Genomic DNA, 15,062 nt, shown 5'->3' with positions numbered 1-15,062 from the left:
TAGGAAATACAGCCCTTGCTGTGATGAGGGATCTCAACTGGCTTAAACACTCTGTTTCTAGATTATGCTCATTCCCTGTTCTAAAAACTCAACACCATTCACAGTCTATCCTCTCTTGAGGAGTAGCAGGCAAAGAGAAAATTTTACAAATCTGAAAACCTAAAGTTTAGAGTCTAAAATTTTACAGAACCTAAAATTTAAAAGTTCATCTGCTTCCACTGTGGTGTCTGTGTATCAAGCAATCACTCCAGTTTGAAGCCCACTGGCTTGCCCACCTGCCACGGAGGACTGAGGGCAAAGGCCAAATCCTGCTCCTGGAGGTAGCACTTAGCAGGTAAAAGGAGGTTCTTGAACTGAATTCAGGGTCTTTGGAACACCACTAGTGGTGACTAAAAAAGTTTGCGCATGCAATGTTTCAAATCTGAAAGCTACGTTTTCTCTCAGTTTAGTTTATCAAGGTCAGTTGATACGCCCTTCTGGACCAACTAATTTCCTCCACCTTCACCCTATCTAAATTCTCCAGAGAAGTCTTTAGAAAGGCATCCTGATTAACTAGTATAATACAGTGAAGGATCAATCAAGAGAGGTAAAAATAGGCTCAACAAATAAAGTTCTAGCATGTGACAAACCCACAGATTGCCAGCCTATAGGTTTGTTCCCAAGATTTGCAACACAGGGAACCACGTCTCAATTCCTGCATCAATTCTGCTTTTGAAATGGCAGCTAAGACGCCACAAGGTAACCTGAAACTTAACTTTCTATTAAATAATTGGAGTTTTGACTGGCCTGGGCCAAGGCAGAGCCAGCTTTAAACAGTCTCACATACAACAAGCAGTCCTATTAGAAAAAGGGACTCTTACCTGCAGTGACAAGAGGGTGGCCTGTTAGGTAACATTTGTTTGGGGAGCCAGATTCTAAAATCGAGATGATTCAAGGATTTAAATTTTTTTTGTTGTTTTTTTTTTAATTTTTTTTTTTAATGTTTATTTATTTTTGACAGAGACAGAGACAGAATGCGAGGGGGTTAGGGGCAGAGAGAGAGGGAGACACAGAAGCAGAAGCAGGCTCCAGGCTCTGAGCTGTCAGCACAGAGCCCAACGCGGGGCTCGAACTCACGAGCTGTGAGATCATGACCTGAGCCAAAGTCGGACGCTCAACCGACTGAGCCACCCAGGCGCCCCAAAGGATTTAAGTTTTAAATGAATGGGAACCACTTTCTCATTTGGCAGCAAATACTTCTCTTCCTGTTTCCTGGGTCAGATTTAATAGATAGTGAGCTGACATACATGTGGGTTTACAGCAATTTAGAACACTTCATTTGCATAATGATTGCAATAATAACACGCAAGAGTTAAGAATACAGATTTCTTTCCCAAAATGACTGCTGCAAACCATTAAGTATATCACCTTTTAACTTTCCTTATTTTGATCTGGTTTTAATACTTCATGAGGCCAAAATCTTGCCAATGCAACTACTTGCCAAGCGGAAAATGGATTAATTTATAAAGATTCCTGGTACCAAAGCCAAAATAGTAGGTGCTCAATAACTGCTTCCTGAATGAATGAAAAAAGTTACACACTTAATGTTACTGACATTTACTTTTTCCACCAATCTGAACGGGAGAGCAACTACTCCTACAGTAGAAAAAAGGAAGGCAGCCACAGCTAACATTAAAAATCAGGGAAATATCCTGATTTAAACAAGGCAGTTAATCCTAATAGCTCCGGATAACCATTACAAAAAAGACTTGTTACAGTTGCTCTGGCTGTTAAACCCACGACTCCCTTCACGTTTATTGAAGTTTGATGGATTCTCTCTTTAAGAGAGTAGCCCTCCTAAATTAAAAATAAGACTGGCGATTTTTTCAATAATGCATAAAATGCTTGTGTTTGTTTGTTTTTTTCTATTAAGCAGACAGATTGAATATCCCTTCTCCCTTCCCACACTAAGCACCTGAACGAAAGCTGGTTTCCCAGTGCTAACAACATCTGACTTCTCAAAGGCAAGGTCAGGAACAACTGCATGTGCCCCACAGACAGGCTGCTCTCCTTTTCAGCTGGGACGCTATAAGGTGTGACTGGCTCCTAGTGAAGTCAATGAAACAGACACGGGGGATGTGCACCACCAGCTCCAGACTCTTTCCACTACTCGATTTCCTACTTGCAGAATTCCTGAAAAGTATTTCTAGAAGTAATATGGGTTAAAGTCAAACACACGCAACTGAAGACACCTTTGTCACAAGCTCACAAAGGTGCCTGAGTATGTATTTTAGGGAGCTAATGCTCACATCTTTGGTACTGGAGAGAGGCACAGTCTATAAAAGCTTTAGCAACAAAACTATGACATTTAGAATCTAAACCTTACTATGTTGTGTGCAAATAAAAAAGACTAAAGTTACAAATCTCTATCATCCATCTAAGCAGAACTGTTCTCTGAGGCAGGAAGAATGCTGTATTTTCATGTAAAGAGAACAGCTATGAAAATGTAGGAGGGGCTGTGCTAAACTAAGCCTTTTAAAATGTACCATGTGATCTCCATGAGCGCTAAGAAGCCGCACCAGTAAGTGGATCATCTTAGATCACAACAGCTATGCAGGAGGAGGGGAGATGGAAACTACCCTTTGCTTTTACCACAGCCATTCCAGGGAATTAGAGTGAACTTCTTAAAGCAACCATCACAACCGCTACCATAACCCCTCCCCACCCCACAAAACCAACAAAAATCAGGAACTTCACGTGAGTAAAAATCACAAATTCCATGATTGTTAATCCTTGGATGCATTCATTTTTCAATGACCCACTTATGAACACTCTCAAGAAGTAAAAAGAGTAAATGCATTTAAAGTTCTAGGCTCTTTGTTTGTTGAGAAACTTGCAACGTTAGAAGAGAATCAAAGCATCGGGGTGTGAGTATTCTCAAGAAGTCTAGAATAAGATGGTCAACGGTGGAGTTCTGTGCAATACCACTTGAGGAGTCTGGCCAATATTAAGGTTAGATAGCCTGTGTTCATAATTAAGTAATAGTGACTGAAGCTGAAGGCATACATTTCCTGAAGATTAATGACCTAACAGCATTTCCTGAAGATTAATGACCAGCCAAGAGGAGGTGACTGCCTAAAGCAGTGCCTTGGGCCACTAACCCCAGCCGGTCATTAATCCCCAGGAAATGCCCTGGACCTCAAGGTTACAGTGATTTTAATAAATACAAGAGGAAAAAGTTTAACATCAGCTTTCTACAGAAACTCAACATTTGTATCATTCTTAGAATGCTCAGACCGCATAAGGTGACTTCTATAGGAATCACTAGAGTTCCCTTAAACTTCTTAATCCTGGTTAAAAACTTACTTTAACATAAGTGAAAAGCAGGCGTGTTAATACGTGAACAACTTTTTGTAGTGTTTTAACTACAAGGAACTCAGCTATAATAATGTTTTGCATAGTAACAATCAGCCAACATATAGACACTCAAATCTATTTTTAATTGTAATCTATATTTACGTGACAGTAACTCAAGAAAAATAAATGAATCAGTATTCAGGTTTATAGAACTGATTTATCTCACTCAGTTAAAACAAGACTGTGACAGAGCAACTGCATTCCTTAGACCAAAACAAAACCGACCGGAACAACTCCCTCCTCCCATCTTTTGAATCTTAACTCGATTCTATAGGACACTGATGTCAAGAAACTAGCAGACTGACGCCAGGAGGCAAACTGTTTCATTATTATTCCAAGCAGATATATACTTTAATGTTAAACTTTCTCAGGCTTTTCACTCCTCAATTAATCAGGTGCCACTCTAAACCAGGACATTTTAAGGGTCTTACTTTATCAGAAGAATGTGAACATTTATTTTTGCTCTCAAAGAAAAAGCAAACCCAAATTCTCCAAAGAAGAATTCTCCTCTCCGCCCTTACAACTCCATAAAACCACCTCCTGGTCTGTCGGAAATGTACCACGCACATAGAAGTACAGAAAGACACATAGCCGGCAGGTCTTGTGTATTTTAGAGAACTTTGCTGTTTATATTAAATTCATCCGCAGCCCCTTTCTCTGTTGGCCTTGATGATTAGCTGGTAAACCTCTGAAAGGGTCAGATTGTCCAGAACTGGAATTTCCACTTTGGAAAAAGCACAGAGGTACCTGACATCTGTTTCTTGAAGGGCCTGCACTACACCTCCAGACTTACAGTCGAAATTCCTACTTCTGCATGATGGCAGGGAGGTCAGAGTTGTAAAACCTCCAGTGGCTACTCCTGCCTGCAGAATAGAGCACAGTCCCCAAAGACCTCTCGTTTCTGGCTCCCAGAGAAGAGTATTCCAAAGATGAGTACAATTTTAGTAATATGAATATATTCCTCTAGGAAAAATAATAATAAGCATCCGTTCAAGTCCTCAATCTCAACCTAGAATTTGGTACTGCTGAGAATTAACTAATATTAATATTGAAACAGTTCCCTAATCCTTGATGAGGACTCTGAAGTCCAGAGAGGTAAACTGATTTGCCCAAAGGGCTCAGCTTCTGGGCTACAACTTCTTAACTTTGGATGTCCTTGACACACTACTGCGCAGTTTGTCTTAATTAAATACCTATATTCTTAAGTGTTACCTGCCCCCTAGATAGTGAGCCCCATGGGGCTAGGGAGAGGCAGTGAAGTTTGTTGCCTAGGTGCTACCCACTACCGGGCAGGGAGCCTGGCTGGTAGTGCTGATCCCCCTTCCTTCTATTAACAAGTGACTTTATTTTATGGAAAGCGCACCCCAAACATCACTTTACATTCAGCTACCTATTACAGTATAAACTGGCACTGGTTACCAATTTCTCCACTCCCCGCCCACTTACAGGAAGTGGGCTTGGCACGTTTTCTTTTTTATAACCGTTTTTGTTTTAATCTTTGTAAGCTATGGCGAATATGCAAGAGTATTTTAATGGTTACTTTACTCAAATATATTTTAAGTAATTATTTCCTTTATATGCGCGGTATTCCTGCACCGTGCCTTATTAAACTCATGCATTCAATGGAGAGTCAGGGTGCCTCCAACCCTTTTGTTCTGAGAACTTTGAAGTTTTAGCCTTACAGCTCAGCACTGAATGTTAGGGACCTTGGCTTCTCAACATCTTTTAAGGTTAGGCATAAACTTTCCTGAAAAGCACAAGAGTTAAGCTCCTAAGGGTGAAATCAACCAAATCAAATCTGATTCAGTATATTTAGTACTTTTTAAAACTCCTCCCCGCCCGGACCCAGACCTGCGTTAGCAGGAGTTAGTCTAGAAATGGTACCAAAGAAACATTTCATGCATAGAGTTTGGTTTGGTTACCTGGGTGGGGGAAACAATAGCAGGTGAAACTACTGTGGGAGAATTGGTGCTTCTGTGCCCATTGGCTTCTGGAAGAAGAGGCAGGGGGTCGTGTTTCACGGAAACCACCACCACCGCATCCACAGGCTCCGAGGGGCGGATACAAAGTCTTTTGGGGGAAGAGGGGCCGCAGATATCCCCAGACCCGAACACCGACTCGTACAGAGCGCGCTTGGGCGCAGCCTCAGATTTCACGTCGGGCCCGACCTGGCTGTCTTTGGGGAGGATATAGGTGTTCCCCAGCGAGGGCGGCTGGGGGCGGTGGTGGTGGGAGGGATGGGTGGGGGGGGTGGTGGGAGTGGTGGCGAGCCGCCCCGTTTAGAGCCTCCGCGTAGCAGCCCTGCGGGGCGGGCGAGCCCAGTTTGGTGCCGATGCCCGCGATGCTGTTGAGCGTGGCGATGGAGACGGCGCCGATGCAGTGGTTGGTGTAGGTCTTGGAGAGCTTGGCCGCCTTCGAGAGCATCTGCATCCTGGTGCCCAGCAAGTTCTTGCCGATGGCTTTGTTCTCGTACCAGGTCACATCGCCCTCGCTGCAGTGGTCCCGGGGCCGCTGGAAGAACGCCTTGCAGAGGGGGTTGCGCTTCGACAGGTACTTGACGAAGCTGGCGTAGGGGCAGAACTCGGTGCCCGTCTCGTACATGCGGGGCAAGTTCTCCTCGTCGCTGCTCTCGGCACGCTTCTTGCTCCACGACGACGAGCGCGACTTATGGTAAGGCCCGAGGGACTTAAAGTAGACGAACTTGCGGCCGTCCTCATCCATAGCCAGCCCAAAGGAGTCCTCCTCCAGCTCGCGCTGGTTCTCGCGGCCGCGCGTGCAGAAGTACATGCAAGTCTCGAACCAGACCTTGTTGAGCAGCCCGAAGGGCGTGTTGGTGCTGAAGACGCTGGAGGTGTAGAGCTTGCGCAGGTCGGCACGCGTGATGGCTTGCTTCTGCACCACGGGCCCGGCGCCCTGCTCCTCGAGCTTGCGGATGACCGCAGCCAGCGTCAGGTTGGCGCTGCGCAGCTCGGGGTCCTTGGTGAGGTCGAGCGTGCGGCAGTACGGGGGCTCGTTGAGGTAGCGGTTGAGGGAGCTGCGGATGCTGATGAGCGACGACTTGCTGTAGAGCTGGCCGCTCTTGGAGCGGGCCTCGGCGTAGAAGGAGCGCAGCACGCGGCACAGCGCCCCCTTGTCCATGGTCTCGAAGTCCGGGCTCTGCGCCTTCTCGCTCAGGTACTCCCGGAAGATGCGCACGGCGTAGCGGGTGGCCAGCCGGGTGTTCTCGCTCAGCCGGGCCCGCTCGGGGCGCTGCAGCACGTCGGGGTCCAGCTCGGCGCTGTCCCCGGGCGGCCCGCCGCGGGCCCGGGGCGCCAGCAGTCGCGGCGGCGCCTCGGGCTCCAGCGCGGCGCTCTGGTCCATATTGATCATATGGACCGGCTCGGGCTCTAACTCCTCCCCGGCCGAGTCCTCGGGCTCCAGGGGCTCGTCCCAGTCCAGCCCCATCTCTTCCTCCTCCTCTTCCTCCTCCTCGTCCTCCTCCAGCCCCCCACCTCCGTCCTCCTCCTCCTCGTCCCCCGTTATCTGCACCTCTTGGATCTCGTCGTCCTCCTCCTCTTCCTCCTCCTCCTCGCCCGCGCTGCAGTAGTGCGGGCGGCCGTGGCGGCGGCCGCGGCCCCCAGCACCGCGCTCGCCCTCGCCCCGCTCCCCATTGTTCTCGGCGGCGGCGGCGGCGGCGCTGGCGCTGCCGCCCGCGCTGGTGTTACAGTCCCCGCTGCCAGGCATTCTCGCCATATTGCCGTCTCTCTGCCAGTCCTCGGGCAGGGCGCATGCGCTATATTGGACCGCAGCGCTGAGAGCTTTTGTGTTTAATGACCTTCAGCTACCGGGAGGCAAAGCCGGGCTCTTAAAGGAGCCGCGCTCCAATTGTCAGTTCGGAGCGCTACTCCGGAGGGGCAGCGGCGCGCAGGGGATGGAGGGGAGGGGAGGCGGGGGTAAGTTAGGCAGGGAGAGGGTAAGGACGGAGGCTGGCTGGACCCTCTTCCTCCCCCACCCCTCTCCCCACTCCTAAGAAAACTTTAACGGGGGGGGGGTGAAGAAAGGGGAGGGAGAGCTGTCGGTGGGGGTGAAACACTCCCAACTTACCCTCTGGCGGAGTGGCGCGCGGGCCCGGGCGGGAGAGAGGGAGGGCCGGCGGGAGGGCGGGGCGGTCTCGCTTCTCTAAGTAATGCCCGAGGAGCAGTGCCCCTTCCACTGCCCCCTCATTGCCCCCCGGAGCCGGGGGTTCGGGGAGGCGGCAGAGCCGGGCTGGCCGCGGGTGCTGCTCGGAGAAGCCGGGTCTGGGGCCGCCCGGAGCGGAGCAGGCAGGTTAATGAGCAGGGTGGAGGAGGCACGGCGAGGCCCCGCACCCTCTCTGCGCCCGCGGCCAGGGCGCAGCGGGCGAGGCTTGGGAGCGGGATGGGGCTGGCGGCGGCGGCTCCCCCACCTACTTGCTGGCGGCGAGGCGCGGGGGCCTGGGGCCAGCCGCACGGCTCCCAGCTCCCTTTCCGACTCTTGCAAAGGAGCGAAACACGCCCCACGTCAGCCTCATCCCTTTCGACTTTTCCAACAGCCTCTTTTAAGCTGTCATTAAAGACCCGGGGCGCTCCCCGTAGGTCTAGGGCAAGTCTGCGCCGGTCCCGCCAGCCTGGGGAAGGAGCAAGAAAGAAAGACTGGGAGGGGCGGGTGGGAGGGGAGACTCGGGGAGAGGCGCTCCGGACCCCAGGGACCCCTCCCCGCACGCTTAGGCCGCCGCCCTCCGGGCCTCGGAGCACATTGACACAACTCCCTCTGGCGAGGCGCTCCACCTGGTTGGAGCTAGAGCAATGCCGATCCCTAAGGCCCGTCGGCGGGCGGGCGGAAAAAGTGAACTTGGGTCTCGGCCGCCCCCGCCGCCGCCACAATTCCGGCAATTTGGATCCCGAGCGCGCTCTTGTTCCAAGTTTGCCAACCGCCATTCTTTCGCCCTCGGGGCTGCGCTGCCTCCGGCGCACGGGGGCGGATACCTCCGAAACTGGAAAGGCGGCCAAAGAGCTCGCCGGGTCCCGCTTTCCCATAGGAGACACTGTCCCACTTCCAGCCGAACGCCCGCCCCCGGCGCGCCCAGACTCCGGGCGCGTCCTCGCGTCCCCGCCTCCCTCTCTCCCGGCCCAGGGGCAGCGCCCCCAGAGCTGCGGGAGACCTCGGTTGTTTTCTTTGGCGGCACAACCCCTTCCATGTCGAGCTCGCACGGCATCCTAATTTTCTCCTCCTCGGGCAGCCCAAGTGTCCCCTGGCGCTCCGCCAGCTCCAAGTCCCGGGGGCTAAGGGGAACCTACGGAGACGAGTCCCAGCAGCGCGACCCCAGAGCGCGCAGACCCTGCTGTGAGGCAGCCTCTCTGTCCCCTCCCGGGCGTCCTCGAATTTGCCCTCGAGACCGAATTCTAGGCACTAGGGCTGTAGACTTGTCAATTGCCGGTTCCCCCCTCCCGGACTCCCCCGTCTTGCTTTCTGGGCAGCTTATAACTTTACGCATCAATAGAAACCCATCCGTCAACTTGTAATTTAAAAAAAAAAGAAGGGAGGGGCACTAGGTCTCTGGGCCGCGTGGGCGTCTAAGTGGGAATTGACTCTCTTCTCCAGCAATCTGTGTTCGCCCTCCGCGTGTTTCCTCGACCCTGTACGCGGCAGAGCTTTGGGGAAATTGCGCCAGGTGTGAACAAGCTGGGGCAAGTCCGTGCCTCCCGGGCCCCCTCCCGTTCCTCGGGCAAACAGACACACGACACACGCTCTCATGCGTCCTGTTGTCCGCAGAGAACCGTCCGGGGAGGTGAGGAGTTCGGTGGTTGCACTCTTCGGGAATCATCCCCGAGGTGCTGCCGGCTTTGTCAAAAATGCTCAACGTCCCCGGAAATGTGTAGGAAGGCGTTTGTTTGTTTCCCGGAGCTCAGGGCACTAGGCAGCTAAGTTAGTTGCACGCGCGACCCGCGCACACACCAGTCGCACTGCGCTACTTCCGGACGGCTGGCCCTTTGTCCCGGGATGCTCCCAGTTTTCCGGCCGCCAGAACAATCGGTTAGGGAATTTCAGCAGTGTTGAAACCTCAGGTGGGCGCCCAGCAAGTTACCTACCAGGGGCTGCTCTCCCGTGGCCCTCACGGCGAGCGCAGTGCGCCGAGGGGCTGAGCTGGGGACACTGGCCCACGTTCCAGCCCCGGTGCAGAGCACTTTTGCAGTCGAGCCCCCCTTCACCCCCCCACCCCCCACCTCCGCCAGCTCCCCTCCCTGTTGGGCGAGCTGCTTTGAATTGCTCGCAGTTTGCCGGAGGCGGTGTGCTGGGTTGGACGCTCCGGGAAACAAAGCAACCAAAAACAGCTCCCAGTTGACGTCAACTTATTTCCAGAAAAGAAAATAGTTTTGTGCTCCCAGGACAAAATACCCCCCAGGGCAGGTCTCTACCGGCAAAAGCCAGAGGGGAGAGGGCGATGATGGGCAGTAGCAGAACCAAAAAACCCCAAGTGCAAATAAATTTTTAACGGACTTAGCAAAGCAACAGTTTCAGATGCTGCTTGAAGGGTTTGCAAACAACGGGCAGGACCCTCGCAGACCTTAGGTGTGAAAAACACACCTTGGAAAGTATGCCTTGGCCTGATTTTCTGGCAACTGTGAATCTGCTTCGTGGCACCAGCTCCTGAAAACCTACCAAAATTCTTTGCCCATTAATGATTCTTCATCAAATATTGGGAAAGACCTCTTCAGGTTAGAATCTACAGTATTTTTTAGGAAGAACATCCAGAAAAACGCTTCTCAACCGCCACCAAAAACAAACAAACAAGTTGCTTAATTTTTAAAACCCAGTAACACAAAACTACAGTTGAGTTTATAAAGTAGTTCAACTCCAGGTTTAGTAAATGATTCCTTAAAAACATCCTGCGGCACCATCCATTCAGTACCAAACTGAGAGAATCAAAAAGGCTTTGTTATTATTCTGGTAAAGAGGCAACAGGGTCTGTCTTCTGCCTATCAGCCCAGTTGGGATTCCTCTACTTAGATTCTGCCTTATCATAAAATCCATTGAAGTCACCCACCAATTATAACTGGATAGCTCCTTTATAAGGATGATTTCTTTATTTCTTGTGCAGAATGCATAGCTTCTTTATATCAAATTATCCCAGTATTGTATGAAACATTTATTGCAATTATTTCACTGTCAGAATTCATTACTCTAAAAGCTATGGTAAGATGTTTCTATCTTCGCCAAGATACTCCACATTTTCTCTCTCTTTCATAATCATTAAAAAGTACCATCCATGTATTTGTGCTGCTCCATTTCTTAGATTACTTGCAAGTGGTGACATTATTTTGGAAGGAAAAACTCCAAATGTCTCCCCCTCATTTTACAACCCACTACTCCCATTTCATGGTCCCACTTGATGAAAGGTTATATACCATAGAGACACACATTCTGCTCTTCCTCCTTTTTGCTTCCGACCTACTGAGCTGCATCTATTATATCACTGGTGTAGTTGCTTTTTATCTGCCTGTTTCCTCTGCTACACTGATATACCTTTGTAGTTTAGGCTGGAGCCTGGGCCATGGTGAGCACCCCAGTCAATGAATGAAGATCTCCATTTAGTTAAGTCTATATTTATTTATTTTTATTTATTTCTTAAAATAGTTCTCTTTTTTAAAAAAATGTTTATTTATTTCTGAGAGAGAGAGAGAGAGCAAGGCAGGCAGAGGATCCAAAGCAGGCTCCACATTGACAGCAGAGAGCCTGACGCGGGACTTGAACCCACAAGCCATGAAGATCACAACCTGAGCTGAAACCAAGAGTGTGATGCTTAAATGACTGAGCCACCCAGATGCCCCTAGTTAAATCCATATTTAGCAAGAAACTTCTTGGTAAAAAATCTTAAAATATCATGGATCTGAATTTCTACATTAAAAATCAGGACGAGGGGCGCCTGGGTGGCTCAGTCGGTTGAGTGTCTGAACGGCTCAGGTCATAATCTCACGGTTCGTGGCTTCAAACCCCGTGTCGGGCTCTGTGCTGACAGCTCAGAGCCTGGAGCCTGCTTCCGATTCTGTGTCTCCCTCTCTCTCTTCCCCTCCCTCGCTCATGCTCTGTCTCTGTCTGCCTCTCAAAAATAAAGAAACGTAATAAAATTTTTTTTTTCAAAAAAATCAGGACGAAACAGCAACTGCAAGGAAACATTATTATTTGCAACTTAAAATATATGTGAAGACTGCTCTGGTTTAATGTTTTCCTGCCATAATTTACCCTCTGGTACAAACATACTGTAGGAAGTTATTGCAGAAGTAGAGGATTGGAGGTATCCATGTATTAAAAGAGGTGGATTGGGAGGATTTAAATTGATAAATTCAAGAAGTTTTGTGGGCTCTTGGGGGCAGAGACCAGAAAAAGCATTTAGTTCATTACTCTCAAGCCATGCTTTCTTGATTTGATTACTTAACAATTCATAAAATACTATGGAGTTTAAATAGTAATTCAAATTGAAGCCATTCTGATATATCCTTGTTTCAAAATTTCACCGTTAATTTCTGTTGAATTCACTTGAAAATCATCTTGAGCAATATGTTTTGAATTCAAATGAAACAAGAACCCGTGTACTCTAACTCTACAAAGTGGAAGAAAAGAAAAATAACTCCACAAGAGCACAGAAACTATGTCTTATTTCTTCCTGCATCTCTGGTTCATTTTTTTTTTTTTAATTTTTTTTTTTCAACATTTATTTTTGGGACAGAGAGAGACAGAGCATGAACGGGGGAGGGGCAGAGAGAGAGGGAGACACAGAATCAGAAACAGGCTCCAGGCTCTGAGCCATCAGCCCAGAGCCCGACGCGGGGCTCGAACTCACGGAGCGCGAGATCGTGACCTGGCTGAAGTCGGACGCTTAACCGACTGCGCCACCCAGGCGCCCCTCTGGTTCATTTTTAATACAGTTCCGTAGTATATTTTAGCAGAGTGGTTGGCGCATAGTAGACATTCAGTAAACACGCAAATATTTATACGTGGGGAGAAAGCTAACCTCAACAAAAGGTTGTGGTGCGGAGTGGTTAAAACTTCATCTTTGAAACAGGACTGCATGGGTTTGAATCCTAGTTTGCCCTTCCCAGTTGCCTTTAAATTTTTTTTTACTATTTTTGAAGATTCTACTTCTTTTATTTATTTTTTTTTTAAATTTTTTTTCAACGGTTTTTATTTATTTTTTTGGGACAGAGAGAGACAGAGCATGAACGGGGGAGGGGCAGAGAGAGAGGGAGACACAGAATCGGAAACAGGCTCCAGGCTTCGAGCCATCAGCCCAGAGCCCGACGCGGGGCTCGAACTCACGGACCACGAGATCGTGACCTGGCTGAAGTCGGACGCTTAACCGACTGCGCCACCCAGGCGCCCCTGAAGATTCTACTTCTTTTACATAATCTCTACACCCAACGTGGAGCTCGGACCTACAACCCTGAGATCAGGAGTCGCATGTTCTACCCACTGAGCCAGCCAGGTGCCCCATCTAGTTGCCTTTTTAAAAAATATGTTGGTTCTTTCATTATTTTATGATCTGGATTGTAGTTAATAGCCCCTACTGCATAGGATTATTGCCAAGAATTAAATGAGTTAAAATGAGTGAAGTACATAATACAGTGTCTGGAACACTAGTAAGTGTTCAACTGTTAGCTCATATTTGTTAAGGCTGTATTTTCCAGGTTTGAGTGTAAAAAAGGAAAGCAAGGCCAGAAGGGCTCACAAAGGTTAAGCCACTTGCCCAATGTCTCCCAGACCTCTATAGGGCACGAAAGCTTGGCTTTGCAGCTCACACCTTAGTCACTTGACCACATACAGCCTCTAGGAACCAAAGAATGAAAGAAAAAAAAGTCTTCAGAGGAACAGTTTTGTACCATTAAAATACTCCTGTGTGTCATTTGATTTGGGAATCAAATTTTGCAAAGCCAGAAGAGTACTGAAGCGGAGTCCTAAGCTTGGATTGTGAGCAGAGCAGACATGCCCTAGGAATCATCTTTGTCACTTGGTACCTAAAACACTAGCACTATTTTCCTGGGCTTTTAGAGGTAGCAACCCATCTGGGTCTTAGAAGAAATGACAGTCAAGAATTTTAGAGGCAGAAGGAATGCCCACAAACCCAACCAGACTAGAATGAGGTGTTTTCTCTTGAAACCCTGGGCTGTTCTGCATAAATCTCCTGGGGACAAGGAGGGTACTACCTATTTTTATCTTTGATGCTTTGTCAAAAAACAGGTCAGAGTGAACTTAACACAGTGATTGACAGGAGTAGAATTTTTAGTTTCTAAGTGCTGCCTGGTAACTGTATTTCTTGATCTTTCTACCTAATAATCACCTCCAGTCCCTAGGCTGTTTTTAAAACAAGTAATGTATGTGGAGAATGTAGTTTTCCATAAGTAAATTGTGGTTTTTGTGGAGCTTAAAAGTTTGCTCTTTGTTATAACAATGTGATGATGAAACTTCACCTGATTAATAGAGAAATCAAATGTAAAGCCTGTCAAAGTTAAACATAAAATTAATGATAGTTGTTTTTTGTCTTCTAGTCATATCTCCTTAAAGGATATGTGGGAGGGGCGCCTGGGAGGCTCAGTCAGTTGACTTCGAATCAGGTCATGATCTCATGGTCCGTGAGTTCAAGCCCCACATCAGGCTCTGTGCTGACAGCTCAGAGCCTAGAGCCTGCTTCAGATTCTGTGTCTCCCTCTCTCTCTCCCCCTCCCCTGCTCATGCTCTGTCTCTGTCTCTCAAAAATAAATAAACATTAAAAACAATTTTTTTAAAGAAAAAATAAAGGATATTTGTGAGTAAAGTGGAAGTTAAAGTCCTCTTATTAATAAAATATATTTCTGTGCCATTGCAATACTAATTAAGGTGGAAAGGGAGATAAAGTTGCATGTTATTATCATGTCACAAATACATATATTTTAAATAATGGAGGAGCTATTTAAAGTTGTCTTAGAACATAAAATTTTCCTAAAACTACTTGCTACATTTCAAAAAAGTAGCCTATTCACTAAACCCAAAGCAAAACAAACAACAAAAATGTAAAATACCACTTTATGCCCAAATGTTGGTATGAAAATATTATTCTCAAATTTTTTAATTGTCAACCTCAATTAAGATAGCCTTTTAAGAAAGCAGGTAGGCAGTTTCTCGAAAGCCATGGAAATATTCGTGTCCTATGACCCAGAAATGGCTTCTGAAGAAGATGAATTTTCTTCGGAAATATGTAATTTTACTTATATTTTGGTAAGGTTTGGTTTGCAGCATCCGGACCACTTGGATAAATGAATTTTCAGTACCTGTCGCAAAGTTTGCTCTAGAACAACATTGCATAATGTCTTGGAGACTACTTTTGTTTGTAAACTTTAGAGAGTAATTATTTGTTGAAGGAAGGAAGAAGTCCAGTTAGGGTAAAATTGTGTCGTCTCAATATTCTATGGTGATGTCAAGCACCCTTGGATGAATATGGGTAATGACAGTGAAGATAAAGCTTATAAAATAAAAGAGAAAAGCAAAATAAAATTTAAAGCTTATATTTTAATATCTTCACAACTTTGAGAAAGTTTAAGAACTGGATTTTAAAGCTCTAGATATCAGAAATTCGTATCTAGATATATCATGGCAATTCACAGGATGTGCTGAGGAGTGGGTATATACCTGCCCTGTGG

At 47.5% G+C, this 15,062-nt stretch overlaps 1 protein-coding gene across 1 annotated transcript in view; it reads right to left on the bottom strand.

Moving 5' to 3' along the window:
• The window catches only part of KCTD1 (potassium channel tetramerization domain containing 1), a 92,563-nt gene extending 85,435 nt beyond the window's left edge, over nucleotides 1–7,128 (bottom strand). The window contains 2 exon segments of the mRNA XM_047087066.1: nucleotides 5,319–5,645; nucleotides 5,647–7,128. Of these exon segments, the coding sequence (XP_046943022.1) occupies nucleotides 5,319–5,645; nucleotides 5,647–7,128 (1,809 nt within the window).
• Between the last annotated feature and the right edge of the window lie 7,934 nt (nucleotides 7,129–15,062).

Source organism: Lynx rufus, unplaced genomic scaffold (assembly GCF_022079265.1).
Source record: "Lynx rufus isolate CCGP_SWC_20201006 ecotype Redwood Valley unplaced genomic scaffold, mLynRuf1.p SCAF_22, whole genome shotgun sequence".
In the NCBI taxonomy this organism is placed as follows: Eukaryota; Metazoa; Chordata; class Mammalia; order Carnivora; family Felidae; genus Lynx; species Lynx rufus.
Note: the sequence above shows the minus strand (reverse complement) of the source record. Positions and strands in the feature narration are given on the sequence as shown.